The sequence below is a fragment of the Euprymna scolopes genome, chromosome 8 (assembly GCF_053919585.1).
Source record: "Euprymna scolopes isolate OS-2025 chromosome 8, ASM5391958v1, whole genome shotgun sequence".
Classification (NCBI taxonomy): Eukaryota; Metazoa; Mollusca; class Cephalopoda; order Sepiida; family Sepiolidae; genus Euprymna; species Euprymna scolopes.
This window is the reverse complement of record NC_136489.1, coordinates 94,881,011-94,902,396: the sequence shown is the minus strand read 5'-3', so window position 1 is coordinate 94,902,396 and position 21,386 is coordinate 94,881,011. Positions and strand designations below refer to the sequence as shown.

Below are 21,386 nucleotides of genomic sequence, written 5' to 3'. Positions count from 1 at the left end.
AACTGCAAAAGAAGCTCTCATCAACCGTGTTATATCATTATTAGTGAGATTATAGACCCCCTCGCAACCTTTTTACTAATGAGTCACCACTCATCAAAACCTAAAGGCCACCCGAAGATAAAGGTTAAAGAGTTTATCAGGTTGATGCCATGATAAACTCATGATGATTGCTATTATTATTGAAACTAGGCAGCGTTTGACTATTTAACGGAACATCTCTCAATAAAAACTTGTTTAATAACACACATCACTTTTAGATCTGTTTCTGACCACAGTTCATTATGATTGTGTTACGAACACCCACAGCCCACTTATGAATGCTGATCATGTCGTGATAATAGTTAAAATCTCCCTAAACTCTGGAGCCAAAACAGAAGAGCCATTGCTCAAAACAATGAGATATTATAAAAAAGCTGACTAGGAAGTCATCAGGGATCTCATCAGAGACGCCCCATGGCGAAATATCTTTTCACTTCCTACTGAAGAGTGCACAAATGAGACCACTGAATGGTTCAAAATAGCAATTGAAGCACATGTTCCCACGCAGAAATTTTATAGCAAGTCCCACTCTCTCCAACGTGCAGCTGCCATTGCGCAAAGGCAGCATGTGTACCACAGATTTAACCGACATAAATCCAGTTCAAACAGACAGAAGTATATAGAAACCAGAAATAACTGGAAGAAAGAAATAGCAACCGCTAAGAGAGAATTTACTGAAACCACCAAAAAACGCATCGAAGGACAGAAATTAGGAACCCGTGACTTCTGGAAAATCTACAACAGTGTAGTAAATAATTGGCAATCAACAATTCCCCCACTATCCAACAAGCATGAGATTGTTTGCTCAGCAATCGAGAAGGCTAACATGCTTGCCAGTCGGTTTGCCTCCAACTCCACACTGAATCCTGCTAACCACCCTTTCCCGAACTTTCCTTTATGGACAGACGCCACACTAGACGATATGAAAATCACCCCTTCTCAGGTGCATGCTATCATAAACCCGGCTGTGCTATTAAAAAAGTGCTCCACCAAAGTAGCTCCAATCCTCTCAAAACTTTACAAAATGCATTAATGAATCTTGCTTTCCTGCCTGCTGGAAAACTGCTTCTGTGGTACCAGTTTTCAAGAATTCTGGCGAAAGAACTGACCCAGTAAATTATTGCCCCATTAGCCTCCTTCCACTTTTCGCTCAAATAACCAAGCTCTAGTCCATCACCTTACAGATGCTAAACTTTTGACCGACCAACAATATGGACTTAGGCAACCCCGTCCCACAGCAGACATTCTAACTGTAATCTCTGAATGTATATACCATTCACTTGTCAAAGCAGGGGAGAGTAGAGTGATAGCTCTAGACATATCTAAGACTTTTGACAGGGTATGGCATGAAGGTCTTCTCAGGAAAATCAGATCATACGGTATCACTGTAAGAATACTTAACATTATTAAATCCTTCTTAGATAAAAGAAAAATCCAGGTTGTCCTCGATGGTCGTACATCTAAACAATATGATATAAATGCAGGAGTGCCACATGGGTCTATCGTTGAACCTCTATTATTCCTAATATTCATAAATGACCTCCCTGACAAAATTGTTTGTGAGATGGGTATATATGCTGATGACACCACGCTCTATAACAGACATGACAGGAAAACAAATGAACACATATCTAAAGAAATGGCAGAAACACTAGAGGGTGACCTCTAATCTGTAGTGGAATGGGGACAAAAATGGATGGTCACATTCAATGCTGCCAAGACTAAACTTGTTTCCTTCAATAACTACAAGAAACCTTCTCTACCATCAATAGCAATGGTCAAAGACTCCTTATCTGAAAGCACATCTTTTAAACTCCTCGGCCTAACGTTCACAGGAAACATGAGTTGGAACAATTACATCGAGAGCATTGCCAGGACCACTGCGAAAAAGGTAGGTTCTCTCTACTGTGCTAGAAAACTACTAATGCCCGAAAGTATCCTGTACCTCTATAAGGCCACCATTCGCCCATGTATGGAGTATTGTTGTCATATTTGGGCTGGTGCATCTGCTACTAGTCTCTCACTCCTATACAAGGTTCAAAAGAGAGTCGCCAACCTAATAGGTCCGGAACTGTTATCTAAGCTTCAGCCTCTGTTCCATCAACGAAATGTAGCATCCCTCTGCCTGTTCTACAAGTACCTTAATGGTGAATGTTCCGACGAACTGCAAGCACTTGTACCCCCTCTACATACAAACCCAAAAAGCAGTAAAATCCCACTCCTTCACAGTAGAGATCCCTAGATATAAGAGAGCCCTCTACTTCAGTAGTTTTTTCACCAGAACCGTTAGACTTTTGAATTCCCTTCCAGGTTCCTGCTTCCCCAACTGTACTGACATGCAGAAGTTCAAGTGTAACGTAAACCGACATCTTGCTACCTAACTCCCCACCTAGTACCCCTATAGTCTGTGTTCCTAATAGTAGCCCCCTACATCAAAGTGGCAATGTACCTTGTTTGGGATGAAAATGTAATAAAAAATAAATAAAATAAAAAAATAAATAAATAAAAAAATTAGAAAACTACTATATTGTAGTCAGCTGAAAAGCAGCCCCACAATATTGTGTTCCACAGATGAGCAGTTCTAAGAAAGAAACTTCGCTCATGGAAGTTCCATTAAGTTTTAGGTATACAATGGGAGAAAGAAATTATTAACAGTGGTTATAGCTAGACGAGTTTTTGTTGTGAATATTTTACAGAAGGGACCATAGATTGGAGCTCAGTGAAGCATCTGCCATGATGATAATGATAGAATAAAGAAAGCAGCCTCTCTTTTGTGAGAAAGTGACTGCAGGGAAGAGAAGAAGGTATCACCCATTAGATTCCAACGTTGGTTTAAAAAAAAAAAAAAAAAATTATTTGCTTCCCCACTGAGCAAATTAGGCACAAGGCCGTTTTTTTAGTGTGGAGAGGAGAAACCAGCTCCCCCAAGGGGGCACTCTGGCAGGGTCCAAAATTAGCAGTTGTCTGATATGAAGGGTTTCCCCCACATTGACCAAACTAATTGACTTAAAAAGTAATTGTCCGATATGAAGGGTTGCCTCCACATTGACCAGAACTGATTACTTCCTTTTCCGCTCCTGGCCCGCAGGCCAAGAACAGCCTCTGCACCTCTTGCAAAAGCAGGAAAAGGGTGCTCTGAGTGGCACCTCTCTGGATGTGGCAACAGTATTCCATCTTAGAATCTATTTGACTCTTATACAGATAAAGGATTGCATCAGGTGTGAGATACCTTCTGGGGCAGTAGAATGTTTAACCATTTTTCCAGCAACCTTAGCAACAGATCAGATGCAAGTCTTTATTTCAACTAAGTGAAGGTCGGTCCAAAAAGCTTATCAAAGTAGAGAACTCTAAGAAAACCTTATTTCCTACACCAAGTAGCAAAGTATTGTCTTCACATATTTTTACGGTACTCATGCACTTATTGATCCGTGCTGAAATAATAAAGTTATTATTTAAAAAGCCATTCTTAACATGGGGAGGGTGTTTTGAACCTATTCTGTACTTCAACCTTATAATTGAATAAAAAAACATATCATAAAACTTTAATTAAACTTGGAAATTTTAAATAGGGGGAATATCCAACTCCCAAAAAGGGCACTTTTGGTCGGAACAAAAATTAAAATTGCATCGGTCATTTCTCCTTCATTGAACGAAAAGAGGTGAAGTGTAGCATCAGAACAGATACTAAACTTTGTTAATGTTTCGGTCGATGTGACTTCGAACCAAAATTCTGTGCAGATTCTCAATTTCAACCAAAAAATTCCCGCATTTGAGAGCTCAAAGCAGAACAATTAGTATATCAATATTTTTAAAATTGGGGTGGGGGATTGGGGAGTCCTCTTCCGTAAGAACCGGGCTCAAATTAATTTTCAATCGATATTTATTCAATAATTTCCCTTTTATTCCTAGCTGGCAAAAATGGCCCTTTTCCGTTGCCCAATTTTCTTAAATTCCTAAATTTAATATAAAATGATCACCCATTTCCCAGCTATTCTAATTGTTTTAAAACAGTTAACTAATTTTTTTACTATTGACTCACAACCCAATCGGTAAAATCATAAAAACACAAATAATCGCTTTATTTTTTGTATTATCACGGACTTAGGGTTAGTAGTAGGAAAGGGCTGTGTCGTTTATAAAATGGAGAATCGAACTTTTCTTTTCGCAACAAAAAGTTATAATTGCGATGGGCAAAAAATGAAAACAGAATAAAAAATACCAATATTTTCGCGAGAATACATTATTTATATCCCGTACCGTTTTACACATAACTATTTAAAAATGAAATATAAACATTGCCTATAAACACTTATGATTATAAAAAGATAAATAAATATAAAACGATTAGGAATTTAAAATAGAGGGTCAATTTCACAAATAAATTTAACGTAAAATCACCTGCTTTTCCAAAACATTGTAGTGTGTTACCAATTTATATATTATGTGTGCTTATTGGAAGAGGGGGGTCTACTTTTTAAGCGATTACACGTTGCAAATTGAACTTAATTTAGTGGGAAACAATTTAGTTAACATCCATAAAGAATTAGGGTGGCCAGAAACGATGATCATTTTACGTTAAATTTATATTTGAAACTGATCTCGCACTCTAAATTCTAAAATGGTCGCGGTACTTGTGCAGTTTACGTCCCCCATTAAAAAACGAAAATTTAAAAAACAAAAAAAAAAAAACAATTATATTCTACGTACCCGTTATGGAATGAAGTTCTCATAAAAAATAATTCACTTAATTTCATCAAGTAGTTTTGTTTTTATCACTAAAAGCATTCATTCGAGGCATTCGAAACAGTCAATCTAAACTACGCCATTAGCATTGATTTTGGTCGAAATATAATGGATTACTTCCCTTTGATATCAATTAAGCGATTTATTAGAGAAATTCCATGTTCCCGAGATTGAAAACAAGCTGTAAAAACAAAACTACTTGATGAAATTAAGTGAAAATTTTTTTAGGAGAACTTCATTCCATAACGGGTACGTAGAATATAATTGTTTTTGAAATTTTCGTTTTTTAATGATGGACATAAACTGCACAAGTACCATGATCGCTTTTCTTCCCGTCAATTTAAAAAAATGTTCTAACACGAAATCTATAGAAGTAATATTTCATTTTGGAATAGGGATTTAGCTGCGTGTTAATCTTCAAAGTCGTCGTTGTTGTTGCTGTCGTCGTCACCGTCATCATCATCACCATTTGCACTTAGTTTTGTTTTGTTTTTTATAGCAAAGTAAATCAATTCAATAACCTACCAAATTTTTATAATTAAAATAAAATTTTAGTTCATTCATAGAGAGAAGGCACAGAAAGCTCACGCAATCTCATGTTAAAAATGTTTTTCTAAATAGTAACATTATTATTTAGAAATTCGTTCGTAACAATGAGAGGTGGAATTGTTAAATATGTTGTTCTTACATCGTTTTCTTATTTTGCCTACCAATCTTCGAATATTTTCAAGTATTTAACTATTTATGTAAGTAGCATGTTATACAGTAAATACGAACTGATACAATATAGCTTTGTTTTTAAATCAAAATAAATGTTTTGTCGTCTTATAATTTTTAATCAATAACAGAGCAAACATTTGAGAAAAAATATACGCGGATATTACCCAGGGGTTTATGTAATAATTTGAAAATTTACGAAAGAAACAAAACAAAAACAAAACAAATATCTAATTAAATATGTATAAATTTTAAAAGAATCGGAATCGGGAATCAGATTGGAATTGGAAATTTTGAAAGGAACTGGGAAAAATTTTGGAATCGTCCCATCACTAATATATACATATAAGTATGCATATATATATATATATTTTTTTTTTTAAAGAACTAAAGAGAAAATGCAGTATAATTGCACATAATAATTTCCTTTTAAGTTTTTAAAAAAATCACAAGTTTACAAAAGTCAAGGGAAAGAACTCATTACATGATTACTTCTCTTTAATGTTTGTTTCAGTGAATAAGGGAAAATGTTTTAAAAGTTGGAATAAATGAAATAGAATATATTAGTGCCAATAACATAGTGGAAAGAAAAAAAATAGGTTAGTCCGAATCAAGTATCAGACAGATTGCTATTTGTGTTTAACTTTGAAAATATAAGATAACTTTATATGTTAGATTTATACACTGTTTTCATATTGTTTTTTATTTTCTTGATTTTCATCAAGAAAGTTTTTTTTTTTTTTTTTTTTTTGGGTATTTACAAGCAATCACACTTCTTCAGAATAGTGAAACCATTCTAGTTTTGGAAAATGTTAGAAAACTGTCAAATTCTTTTCTGCCAAAATGAAGGTAACTAAAAATAAATAAAAGAGATTTTTTTTTTTTTTTTGAGAAAGCGGCATTTAATATAGTGATATTATTTAAACTGTTGGAGTCAGCAATTTCTTTCAAGAGTTTTAAGCCGTTCATCAGTTTCTTAGAACTAACTCTTCAGAGTTCATAGCCATTTTAAAACCAACCCTGGAGCTAGTTGTATTTTTGTTTTTTTTGTTTTTAGTCGACACACGATTTCAGAGGTGAGGAGTCAGAGTTACGGTTATTTTTGCAGAATTTTAATTAGAGTTGTTTTAAAGAAAAAAAAAATAACTAAGTGTTTTTTTTTTTTTGTCAATTCTCCATCTGTGAGTTCTTTAAATTTTTTGTGCTTCATTCTTCTAGCAAAAAGAAACATTTGATTCTGATAATTCATTAATGTTCTAATATTTCCAATTGGCCCCAATACAAATGAACAGTCCTCATCTCAACGAAGCTCCTTGTGTGACGGGACACCGGACGATGCCGGGTGTCCCGTTCAGCTAGGTGAAGATAAGAATGCTTATGGCCGGGGGGGGGGGGGGGCGTGCTGATACTGTGTCAAAGATTAAGACAGGCGTTTATGAGATGTTCGGGAGACATGATATCTGTTTTAATGGCGGAAAAAAAGAGATTATTTTTCTAGTTGGATCTGGTGAGAATGAGTTTTAACTAACGTAATTGATTCGGACAGTCTCGAGAATTGGGTTCCAAAATGTCTGCTCGGAGTCGGGGACCCGTGGTGTTTTAACTCAGAGACCACCAAGCTAGTTTGACAGATATGTTCACAAAACAATAGAGAAAGGGAAAAGAATAAGAAAATAGAGGGATAGAAAAAGAAATTCACAAGAGAAGAAAGAGGGGGGAATAGAAGATAATGGAGAAAAGGAAAGAAGATGCTTTTGATATAAACAACGATCGCCTACTCGAAAAAGATATAGAAGGGTTTTGGCAGTCTTTGGCTAGCGAGCGAAGCGTACACATCGGCTCTCGCCCCGCCTGGGGTCCGAGGGGCAGAAATCTCAATAAGAACTAACTTGAAAAGATCTTGTTCTTAGCTAGAGAATTAACCTGATATCTCAAGTATACAACCTGCATCACGAAGCGCGGATAACGAAAACACGACTTTAAACAAATGTAGAATGATTGCAAATAATTATTTTATTTGGTTTAAACGAAAATGACCTCAGAGTTTTTTCTTTGTTTTTCGATTGCCGGCATAAGTGAAGATGCAGTTTATTTCAGGTATGCCCTGACGCCAGACGACGAAGACACATACACAAAACCAGAGTGACGGCCGAAGAGGACAATGTTGCCACACGGACTTGGGGTCTTGCACGTTTAACGTGCCTGGAGCAGCGGAGGTATGTTTTCCAGGGACCAGTACGAGTCTGGTCATGCTGGAGGGGTCCACCACTGGACGACGCATGCCCGGGACATCGTTCCCGTTACACTTGCTTTAACAAGTTTTGGGGACTGACCTTCACTCTTGATTTGAAATGGAAGTCCTAAATCAGATCAATTGCCAGAATCACTGAAAAAATGGTAAGACCATTCTACCACTCCAAAAAGTATTTCACTCTCAACGCTATCCTCTACAAGAGTCAAATATGATCCAGGATGGAGTACTGCTGCCACATTTGAGGTGGAGCTCCTAAGAGTACCCTTTTCTGCCTTAACAGGGTCCAAAACCATCATCAGAATTTCGTGGATGACAGATTTTCACTTTCTTATTGTCTCTTTCTCTCAGAATAGACATTACGAGTCTATCTCTGCTCTATCGTTACAGTCAGGGCAGGTGCTCAACTGAGTTCCAATACATATGCCCCCTCCCACACATGCCTGCAAATGCTAGTTACAAATACTTGTTTAGCTACAACAATCATCAATTTCACTTACTCTCTATTTGTGCCTAAAACTAAATATAAATTCCACAAGCAGAGTTTCTTTACTAGAAATGTCCGTCTGTGGAACAAGATATTGTGGAGCTGCTTCCTGGCTGCCTATCACTTGGTCCTTTTCAAGTCCTATGTAAATAAGTTTTTGTTAATTCTGTCCTCTTAAATAATTCGGCCCTACCCAAGTTTCACCATTACTGAGGAGTTGTCTCATCAACTACATAACAATTAATCCTTATCCTTGAGTGCCTCTTTGCTTTGATAAGTGGTGAATTTGAAATAATTAGACCCGTGGAAATTCCATAGATGTATCCTTCATCCATTGTACAGAAGAACCCCGGGATACAGCATTAATCAGTTCCGGGGTTGGGATTATAAGGTGAAATTGCTGTATGGCGGGGCCTAAGCAAAATTTTATACAGTACATCTTAAAAATTAATAACAAAATACAATGCAGTATATAATACACATGTATATAATAAAGTAACATTATAAATAACACTGTAAGGCGGGGAAAATACCGTAACCAGAGGCTGAAAAAAAATTGTATTTCACAACATAACCTGAAGAAAAAAAAAAAAAAACAAAAAAAAAAAAAACGTATTCCATGTCAAAAAAAGATTCCTTTAAAATTTTATTTCAGGCTAGTTCTTCTAATTTAAAGAATTAAGAATCTGTTGCGATTATCCAAATAAAACTGTCTCTCTGCCAATGGAAAAGGTTTATTAGATCTCTCAACTGGTTTGGAGACACATACCCCCCCTTACTTTTACTTTTAAACAAATAATTTATCCCTTTTGTCATCTTGTTTTAAATTTTAAAACATCTCATGAATTACTCCCTGATGATATGATACTGACACGTTTAGGAATACCTCTTAACATAAATTTTGTGTGTGTGTGTGTGTGTGTGTGCGTATATATATATATATATATATATATATATATATATATGTCAGGTCATGTCATATGCTACTGGTACCATGTAACCCAGTACTACCTGCCTCATGGTCGGGTTACCGGCGACTAAACTGGTTCCCCCACCAGACTTGTTTGGTGAGGAGGGCGGCTAGTCTCCCTGAAGGATTAAAAACAAGGCCTTCCAAAGGGCGAATGAACTCTTTTTCTGGGTCAACGGCCAACTAGCACCGTGTATATTTGTGTGTGTGTGTGTATATGTGTATTGGGGTGGAGAGGGCTCCCATAAGCCGTGGTGAAGGCAACCTTTCTAGGAGAAGCAAATCTCTGATTTAAAAAACCATAAAGCGGAAGACCAGTACCCGCATTAAGCTGGTTTGCAGTTTAATTTGTTGCTGGCTATCTTGCTCTTGCTTGTTGCTGGATCTCAACATTTTGAACCGAGAGAGAGACTTAGCTGTCGTACAAAGCTAAGACTCTGTAACATCATCTTTGTATAGATACTCCCTCAGGTATTTGGGCTCATGGATTTTAAATGTCTGAGGGAGTGGCACTCGTCTGACAAGACGTTGCAATCATCATCATATATATATATATATATATATATATATATATTACTAGCAGAGAAACCCAACATTGTGTGGGATTGAATGGAGATTAACAAATCTTACATACTTTTATTGTCATTGAAATTAATGAAATCGACCATTTTTCAATCATATTGATTAATTGCCAAATCTTGTTGGTGACTCATCGCGGTGCACCAGGGAGGAATCTTCCTTGCAGTGATTTAGTTCACAATACATTGTAGTTTATGTTGCACTGTAGAGAATCTACTGCTGATTTTATAAAATTATCTGTAAATAATGGGTTCACTTTGAGTTTAAAATGCAAAAGTCACATATCATGGTTCAATAGTGCTCAAACACAAACATTCATTTTAAACGCACTCATGCCTTATCAAAGAACTGTTGATTCTATAAAATTATTTTTATATAGTCACTTGAATTAAAGTTAAACATATCGCAGTTTAATTGTGCTCTAAAAAGAAACAATTATTTCAAACGCGCCCGTTGATTTTATAGGCTAGGCCTTTATGCTTGTGCGATGATAAAACTTTAAATGCACTTGTCATGTTAGGTTATATAAACGTTAATTTTCGTCCAAATCAGATTTCCTAACAATAATGAATGGTAGGATGGTATCATAATTAATGCTCTCTCCCTTTCTACAAAGGAGAAGATAATGCTTGGTAGGATGATATCATGAAAATAGAACAGACAGTATACTACTTGCTTACAAATGGAAAAGAGAGTTATCTAAGGATACAATCATGAGGAACAAACATATACTACCCCAACCCGAAAGAAGAGGTAATTCCTGGCATAATCACCTCTGAGATAATACCTCTGAGCATGATATCATAGCAACAGATACTTCACTATCAGAAATAATTGATTTTTTTTTTAGGGTAACTAAAACAACTGCCCTTGATGAACTTATCTCTGGTAGAATTTTTCCGTACCGACCCACTGCTCTTTGGAAGAATAATATAGCATATCTTTAGTCTTGTTTTTTCAAGCAATTCTTTCATGTTGTTTGTGCTGTAAATAGCCTGTTTTGTTTACCAATATATCAAATGTTTTTGTTGAATTCACTCATTTTTGATAATAGTCCTTTATATTATTAAATAGCTATCTATTATGTAAATATATGCGCATAGCATGTTTCATGTTATAATAAGGGAATATTTTATTTGAGCTATAAGTTGGATAATGGCAGTTACTACCACTTCGGATCAGAGTAGATTGGGAGTAATGGTCATTAAAGAGAAACTGCATACTCCGCCATAGCTTCTAAATTGAGACCTCACTATCAGTGCAGTTTAATGACGGGACAAAAAGTTAGCTTATATATAAAGTAAAGTCAGTTCTTTCCATCTTTATATTAGTGCTCAATAGATTTTTAACTACAAGCTATACACAAAAATTAGTTTTGCCAGTATTCTAGATCGCACATCCATATTTCTCTTAGTCTATCTGTCCATTCCACTTTTTCTCAGAAACAACTGGACTAATCTGGTTGAAATTTTGTACGGAACTTTGTTGTGATAAGATGCAGCAAACTGAGTATTATGCGATCTGCTCAATGCACAATCGGGGATTAATAAAGCTTGGTAGTTAATGCACAAATTTAATTATATATTCAACCATCAATTTGGCATAAAGCACTCATTCTATGTCAATGGGCAATAACTTTTGTCTTTTTAATGGGCTAGTTGTTCTATGTTGTTTCAAAGAAAAATTTTGTTTTTAATTGATTTCCACTATCTTTATATTTAGTCCTAATCACTTTTTCTTTAAGTATACTTTAGAGAAAGGGAGAGTTATCACCTCCTCACATTCATGCACTCTTACTCTATTCATCGACACAGTGTAACCTATTAATTTTGTTTAACAATCTCCATATTCACTGCTCATTTAAAAATGCTTCTAATTAGCAATCGGCTGGACCAAATCAAGTTATTTTTTTAAATAAATTGCAGTGAAGAATGGCATTATACTGCCACTAATATGGTACAACAATACCAAATGAAAATTGGGCAGTTCAAAGCAAAGTCTGATTTGTCAGATCAAATTCAATTTTGATTTGACTTTGTTAATTCCACAAGATAACTTTATATATTAGATTTGTTAGCAGAAACTTGTTTTTCTATCAATGCAACAAAAATGCCACCAGTAGATAAAAAAAAAACTGCAAAACAAAATAAAGAGGACTATTGAAAATTTACATATGTATGACATATCGATATTAGTAAAAACTAAGAATGAAACAACTTGGTACTTATGCACTTATGTTACCATGCTATTTTTTTAAATAGTATTTTTAAGTTACATTCAAGTTTCACAATATCTTTTTGTATTAAATTGTTAGATGGAAGTACAGAATAGTTAGAAAACACCCTCCCTTCCCCAGATTAAGAATGGCTTTCAAAATAATAATGTCATTATTTAAGCACGGTAACGTAAGTGCATAAGTACCAACAACTTTTCATGCCTGTTTTTTTTTTTTTTTTTTTGTATCAATGTGGCTTCAATAATCATAGATTGAACTATTTCTTCTTACTATTATAAATTATGCATCCTATTCTGTGAAAATTTCGACCACCCTTTCCTGCAATTGCAGCATCATTGTTTTATTTTTTGCTAAATTAACTGAATTGAAAATATTAGAAATATTTGCCAAATTAATTGAACTGAAAGTATTTATTTTAAAAATATGTAAATAGTGTTAACTAAATCAGTTTTACAGGGAAATAAAAACACAAATTGCTGAAGTATACTTCAAGATAAAAAATAAAATTTTGTCTTGACATTATCTTTCTTTTCAGTTTCAGGTTTTAAACTGATTTATAACAGTAACTTATTTTCTTTTTATAATTGTTATATCAGATTGATTTTGCATTTAAACTGTTTAATAAAAAAAACATTATCTCATGATTTTATTTGTATCCAGTTTAACATAACAAAAATAAAATATCAGGTTTGGAGCAGTTGTTGTTCCAATCAATGCAGTTTCTAATTGGATAAAACTTTTACAAGCATTTACTGAAAAATCGTTTTCATCAATTATTATTTTCTTTCTCCAGAATTAGAATAGTATTCATCTCCTGAAAGTCCACTCCAAGGTTCAGATATCCTGATTGAGAAACCAGCCTTCTTCCGATTCAATGCAATGAAACAGTTCCTAGTAATGCCTCACTCAGGCTTCTTTCTGGTGTAGAATTGAATAATAGGTCCTGAGGGAGATAATGCTCACAGAGGAGTTGCAAGTTAAATTCTGATTACCTCATAAATGTCAATGATAATACAAATTTTTGTGAAATGAACTTAGAATTTCTCTTTATTTCTTTCTATAATTGGTAGCAGTTAATCTTGTAAAACTGTCTTACTAAAAGCACTTGGCCACAGCTGAGTCATCATGATCAAACCAAGTCAGTAGTCGATATTTCCCTTCTTCAGTCTTAATCATATTTAATTTCTTGCAGAACCAGCACGCTACAAAAGCGACTGATATCATTTGTTTTTACAGGTTTCCATGGTAACAATCAAAATGAAAGATGTGGTGCAAAAATCAGTTAAAATCTGATAAGATTATAAGAAGAAACATCTGTGCAAAATTTCTTTGCAAAGTTTCCAGTGGAAAATACAGATCAGCAAAAATAATGGAATATTCAAGTTGACTACAGCATAATTTTTTTGGTTAAACAAAGCTGAGATGAAAAAGATAACAAAATATCAAAGTCTTATGTAGGACATGAAAAGAACTGGAATCTTAGAAAGGTTTCCATCATTCTAATAGAAGCAACAATACTCATGAAAAAGAATTTCAAAAACTACGTAAGACAACTTTTATTTTCATCCCAATCCAGCTTGCTTTTTTCTGAGAGAACTGGATTTTCCTGCACATTAAAAACTAACCTTCTTGTGTCAAATTCTGTCCTTGTAGGGAGGCTTAAGTTAACAGGAACTACCATATGCAGAAGTTTATTAGAATTTGGAAAAATCTATATAGGTAAAAGAGTCATCTGCTCCTGAGAAAGTACTCACAAAGTTATTTTCCATGACAACAGAAAGTAACCAGGGAGTGATCTCCCCTGATGGCTATACATAGAGAACAGATGGGGGCAGTCATTTGCTTTTGGTGTGGATCTTAGCAACAAGCTGGAAGAACACATTTTTCCACTTTACATGGTGCTACAAACAGGATTCACAATGTGAAGCATGGAAATTTGTAAAACAGTGGACGCTGAACATACTCAAACACCATAGATCAATTTGTAAAATGACACTATTGAATATACTCCCCACCAAACACCAAGGAGCAAAAAAGTGTGCATCTATTCTAACAACTTATTTAGTTTCAGAAAGAAAACATCGAGCTAAGAAAAGAAATGCTTTGCAATCGTCCTAACATGTCGCGAGTGAAAAAAAACAATGGCTCTTGATAGGACTAGATACCACTGACAAAGATGTATGCAGATTGGAAGACCCAGATGCAATCCGGAATGAACTAGGAGAAACATGTACACTCGAAACAAACAGGCTATTCTTTGAACTAGTAGGTCCAGGTAGGCTCAACTTTGCCACATAAGTGTCAGCTATAACTGGTGGCAGTGAAAGGATTACACAAAGAAATCCATCGATAGAAATTTTACTCAATGAGACAGAATGAAGGGATCAATAGAACATTTCTAATCAAGACTACATGACTATAATGCCTGAAACTCACGCAAAATTTGGACATATACTGAAAAAAAATAAAGAATTAAAAAATAACGGTGAGCCAGTGCAGTCATGGCATCCCTGTCTTTGCAGAAATAGGGGCACAAATGTGTTCAAGTAGGCCCAAAATTCAGAAACTCCAGGGATACCTAGAAGGGTATCTCGTATCAACCACCCATCAGATATGGAGCATAACAGACAGTTATTTACACATCAGAGGTGTTTTGTTTCTGCGTATAAATGTGGGAACAAAAGAAACACAACAGACCATATATGTGTCAGAAAAGATCTCTGGCCTTTATTTGTCGCTATCAAAGAATAGTTCTTTAAAGAACATTAAGGAACTGGGCCCCATGTAGATGCCTTCATAGAACCTCTGTCCTGAGGAAACCAGAAGCCATCTTATTCAAGCCAACAGAAGTGAACAGACATGAACTAAAACAATGGCTAATGGAACATTTTAAATCCAGCATATTCAACACAGATCCACATCAACCACTGCAAACAATGGAAGGTAAATCCTTAGAGACAAAGTTCATTCCAGGTGTAATACAAACAGCAATTCACACACTGATACTTGTTCCCCATCACTGGAAGAAGGTAAAGACGGACACAGACATCGTACTGGGCATAACAGAACCGGTAGGCACACCTACTTATTTTTCAAGGATGGTGGTCACGCTAAAAAAGGAGGTCTCCAAAGCGCACGGTGGACCTACAGAAGTTGAATGATGGCATTATGAGAGAAACGTATCTCACCTCAATTCCATTCAATCAGAAAAATGGTACTGGATGCATGAAGAGATACTATAGTCTACTGCTATCCCCAGTTACACGGGACGCTACTACATTTATTACTGAGTGTGGCCAATATAGGTCCTATCGGGCCCCTCAAGGATTTCATGGATCAGGGAATGAATATATCCACCAGTTTGATGACATCACCGTGGACATAGCTTGTAAAACCCAATGCATAACCGACAACTTCCTATGGTACAACTCAATAGAATCTTCATTCTGGTACGTGATTGACTACATCAGTCATTGCACAAATGTATACTAGCCAACAACATGGATAGCTATGGACGCCTATGCCATGATCAAGCTGCTCGGGCATTACTAACCTATCGTTCAAAACCATGACATGTCTCCAGCTATAATGCTTATTGTCTTACGGGATAAATATCAAATTTGGAAACAATGGAAAGAAATAGGCAAACTAAGGGAGTTCGCAATGGGAAACAAACAATTTTACAAGCAGTATTGCTGTTCACTCTGGGAGATTTTGCCCAAATCCAAAATCAGAATGGTAACTACCCACGTTGATGGACTAAGTCAGGGAGGATTGTGGAGACACATGGGAACAGACAGTACCAGATGGGAGTAGCAAGTAACATTGTACAACCATTTGTTTCTCTGGAAAATATACGCAGTTGTGGATGGCCAACATTACACCACACCAGAACCTCAAATCCATTCACAAACCTTGATCCCTCACAGAATCCCCCCCCCCTCCCCGGAGGAAGCAATGGAGGTTTATCAACACATCAATGTTGAATTGCCCAGTGAGCATGATGTAGAAATGGAAATTGATGATACCACAGGAAGATGTACCCACCCGGTCATTAAAACAACCCACCATTAAGACAACCTTTATGTCACAAAAAAAGAGTACCAAGAAACTTATTGCCACAAATGTGCAAAAAATCATGAGTTTTCTGGTGCACAAAAAGATGACCACAATTCATCCAATGGTTAAGGGGGAGGGGAGTGCATGTATAGTTAAAAGAGTCATCTGCTCCTGATAACAGGAAGCACTTGTGGAGTAATCTCCCCTGATAACAGGAAGCACTTGTGGAGTAATCTCCCTGATAACAGGAAGCACTTGTGGAGTAATCTCCCCTGATAACAGGAAGTAACCAATGAGTGATCTTGTCTGATAACAGGAAGTAACCAATGAGTGATCTTGTCTGATAACAGGAAGTAACCAAGGAGTGATCTCCCCTGATAACAGGAAGTCACCAAGGAGTGATCTTGTCTGATAGCTATATAGAGAGGATAGATGGGAACAAACTCTCTCTCTCGCCGACACAGAAAGTTCTTTTTATAGAATAGTTGATATGGAAGGATGCTATAGATATTTATTTACATGAAATACCATAGTCAAATAGACTTTTTCCTAATATTTAATATGCAAAGTTTTAATATTTAATAATTTATAATACAACTTAAATGTGAAGGCAAATAATTTTGTATTTTTACCATTATTTCTATATTATATGGAACACTAACTATTATACTAAATGTAGTTGCTTGTGTCAAATAAATTTTAATAAATCTGTGAGTTTTAACTCAGCATTGCCGATCCCATAATCTGCTACAGTATCCATTAGGCCAATCAGACACCCCATCAGAATATAGAATAGATAGGATTTTTGTGTGAGTCTGTGAAATGCAAACATTTCAAAGTTTTTGATTAGAAAATTGAAATAGCAAAGATGTTGATCTAAAATTGTAAATTGTGTATTCTTCATGATGCCAAGTTTTGACTGAATATTTATCTTAGAGCAATTCCAACAAATACAGGAGACAAATATGTATGTGTGTCTGTAAAATAAGTTACACACACACACACACACACACACACACACACACACACACACACACACACACACACAATAATAAATTAAAGAACAAAAACATACTTCTGAAACTAAATGTAAAGTAAAATTTCCAGATGTAAAAATTAGAGTTGTGGGCAAATATCCAGGTAAAAGAATGCTGAATTCTGTTCGTTTTTCAATGAGCCAAATTGGTAGTAGACAAAATTCTTGCCAAACCAATAAAAATAATAAAAAAGAAAGCTACATACTACACAACTGTATGCAAGTGGTGGTAGGAGAAAGCAATTGGTAGAGGGTAAGAATTACATAATTGCCAACATGGAATAGTTATCAATATTAATGACTAAAATAAACCAAACACTACTAGCCAGGTTAAATTCATAACAATAGAAGCAACTAGAGCAAAACCCAATAACAATACAGAGAAACTATTTTGAAAAGTCATTGAAAATATCCAAGTATGTGTATGTCTGCAAATGTGTAGCCGAAAATATATTAAAATGTTTTATACCAAATAAATATACACTTTGGTCAACTAAGCTCTAATCCCTGTCCCATCATTGCAATGATGCATCTCTGTGCCTGTTTTACAAATATTTTAATGGAATGTGCTCTGATGAACTCATTGCACTTGTGCCCCCTCGACGTTCATATCCCTGACAAACCCACTAAGCAACAAAATCTCATCCTTCCACTGTTGAGGTCCCTAAATACCAAAAAGCTTTTTACTCTAATAGTTTCTTCTCTCGAACAGCTAGATTTTGGAATTCCTTTCCTGCTACCCGTTTCACTGACTGTACTGGTATGCAGAAGTTTAGATGTAATGTAAACCAACATCTTGTTAATTTTTCCTAGGCGTGGTCCCAAATAGTAACCACTTACGTCCAAGTGACGATATGCTTAGGGGTGAACATGAGTAAAAAAAATGTAAAAACTTTTATTAAACATGTTCATATAAATACAGTAAGAACTCAATGGATTAAGCCCTGTCGGTATAAACTCAGTGAAATCTCTCTCTCTCTCTCTCTCTCTCTCTCTCTCACACACACACTCACACCAAATTAAAATGATCCCAGTTTCAGCAGAATTAACAAGTTTGCTGTGCATTTGCACAAGGCATGTGAGTGTGTGTGTGTGTATATATATATATATATATATATATATATATATATATATGGTGCACGCGTGTTTAGAAATAATCTAAAATTATGCATATGTATAGGTGTTTGTTGGTTAACATATTTATAGTGCGCATACATTTGCAACAAATTTGAAGGTGATAATCATATACATGAAGGTTAATGAAGTAGTGATGTGTTTTAGTGTGACAACACCTATACAAAATTCCAGATCCACAATTCAATAATTTATAGGTCATGGTGTATGTAGCTATAGCCCCCCCCCCTCCCCAATCTATGCATTTTTGAGCCAGGTTGATAATTGGTAGCTTTTTTCATAATTTGTTTCTTATCTAACAAACATATGTTCACAAAATTTTGTTGTGCAACAGGTTTGCATAGCACTTTTTATGCACTCTGTAGAACCAATGTAAATTTGATTTACATGCCCTTGAAATTTGACTGTGGCATTGTATATTAAAAATTTTCTTTGGCATCTACCCTTGAGTGGGCAGTCAGTAATATTGATGCAATTGCATAGTATATCGATAGTATTAATTGTATTACTGATTACTGGTTCTTTTTCATAGTGATGATAAAATTAGGCATACAACAATAACTAATTTTTCTATTAATTATTTCTAATAGTAATAAATAATATGTGTAGAAAAGGGAGAGAAAATATTCAACATTATGGTATAAAAATGGCAAGAAGTTTATTTTTATGTGAAAAAGGCTTTATTTAGATCAATATACTATATACTTTTTGCAGCTCCAAGAGAAAAATAAAATATTTTCACATTGGAGAAAGCATTACAATGTACTCTGAAAACAAATAAGCCACACACATACACACACACAAAATTAACATTATTCTTATCTCTTTTTTCCTGTAAAAATCTGAAGAAAACTTTTGAAGAGGAAATAATAAAACAGATTGATAGGGAAGTGTGAGAAAATGGACTACTTAAAAAAAAAATCAGATGCTGTTTTAACAGTGATTGTATAAAAACAAGCATTAAAACAATTTATCTTTTTATAAAAATAAATAGCATTAAAATTTTGCCTTATAGATAGAAAATAAATATTGTTACATATTGTTAAAATACATTAAATCAAAATTAAAATTCAAAGCAAAAGACAACTTATTCCTCTTGGGGATTTTATGACTATCAGAGAACCGAGATCAAAAACTGGACTATTTAAAAAAAAGAAAAAAAATGATTATACTTTTTGTGGATGTGATGCTTTGGTGCAAATTTGGGTAATATTGTAATGACAAATAGGACATTATTTACAGTCAAATGGATTCTGACAGCGTTTCATTGCTGCCAAAACTTATTTTTACTTAAAACAATGTTTTAGTATTAAAAAAAATAGCATTAAACATTAAAAAACAGTAAACTATAGCAAGTGTAATAATCTACATGAAATGAGGACAAAACAATATGATTGAAAAAAAATAAAAAATGACTAATATATAAATAAATGAAGGGCGATAAGTTTTATTATAAAAACAAAAATAAAATAAACTAAACTAAAATTTTTAGTAAAGGGCAGGGTTGAAAGTTGCAATAACCTGCAGGTCCTCAAAAGCAAAGAAAAACATCATTTTACCATGTTTATAATGTAAAATTTGGAATTATCTCCCTTTTTAATTTGCTTATATAGCAACCATATATCTTTTTCCGGTTGTCCTGTAGGTCCTCATTTCATGTAGATGATTAAACTAACTATAACTTGCTGTTTTAATTGTTTAATGTTATTTATTAATTAAAAAATAAACAATTAAGTTGTTTGGGAACAATGAAATTCTGTTGAAACTCATATCACTGTAAATAATTTCTAACCAATCATTAAAATATTACCGTAATGTGAATGCAAGTGAAAAAAGATATGATATCCTAAGGGAAGAAGAGAGAAAAAATAGTGATATTGAATAGCAGCAACAATAGCAACAATGACAATACCACCAAATGACTTGATGTTGACAACAGCAGACAAAAACGATGACAAGGATGGAGTAGCTCAATAGCGACAAGACCAGCAGCGGTGGGTAGCGGCAACAGAAAATAACCATTGATATTAGAGAGAGCAAATACTGACCTGTTTGCCGACCCCAGGCAAACGGTGGATTGGTAAGCACATCCCAGCAAGTGATGGCATAAGACACTGAGAAAAATACAGAAAGTTAAGTACTTGGCATCTGACTGGCCGAATGGTAAGAAACCCGACTTACCAAGAAGAATTTGAATAAAAATAATATTGGAAAAAAAAAAAAAAAAAAAAAAAAAAAATTGTTTTTTTTTTTTTATTAATTAAATCAAAATAAATGGTGTTTCTTTACACTCACATTATTGTGAGTAACTGTTTTATTATTTTTTAAAAAGGCTAATTTTTCTGGTGCATACTCCAATAATCTGAAACTCTTGCTAACACTGAAGTAGTTTTATAAATCTTTTAAATTTTACAAGATACAGTTACGGATGTAACCATGTTTGTCTCCTTAATAACACTACAGCAGCACAAACTGATCACAATTTAGTGTTAGAATGCTCTTATTTTTCAATACTTTGTGCACCTAAAGGTCAAATATAGTGAGTGTTCTGTGCTGCCATAGTTTGAATATAGAAAAAAATAATCCGTACTTATGTTGATCATTCGACTAGTGTTCTCATCTTGAGTGTTATTCACACGTTTTGGCTGATGTAACTTCCAACTGTCTTTAGGTATATCTTGTTTAACTCGGAAATCTTTCTGTTGAACTCAGGAATCAGCACAGAGTTTTAGATAAAACCCTTTATTCAATCCACGGGATGGCATGCTCTCATTTCGTTAGTTATAAGAGTTCTGTTCGGAATACTGTGCAGATTTATGAGTTTGATATCATACACTTGAAGAATGTCAGGTTTCATTGGCTAAAATTTTGCACAAATAACACTTAAGATGAGAATAGTAATTCAAATAATTTAAATTATTAATCTTCATCCTAAAATTCCTATACATAATCCGTACTTATATCACACATTAACAAAAAAAATAAATAAAGTAAATAAAATAAAAATAATAAAATCCTACTTGTTTGTTTTATTTAACTTGATCATTATATTCACAATATTTTGGATAATGTAATCTTCAACCTTCTTCATGTGTATCTTTTCAAACTTAGAAACCTTTTAGTCGAACTTGGAAA

The 21,386-nt window shown here is 34.6% G+C and overlaps 1 protein-coding gene across 32 annotated transcripts in view; it reads right to left on the bottom strand.

Moving 5' to 3' along the window:
- LOC145283648 (dematin-like) overlaps positions 1–21,386 on the bottom strand; it is a 402,389-nt gene that overhangs the window by 64,285 nt on the left and 316,718 nt on the right. For 7 of the 32 annotated variants that reach the window (XM_080132616.1, XM_080132619.1, XM_080132623.1 and 4 more), the window contains one exon: positions 20,300–20,365. The exons of the other annotated variants lie outside the window; for them this stretch is intronic. In XM_080132616.1, the coding sequence (XP_079988742.1) occupies positions 20,300–20,365 (66 nt within the window). The remainder of the gene's footprint in view (positions 1–20,299; positions 20,366–21,386) is intronic. 32 annotated transcript variants of the gene reach the window in all.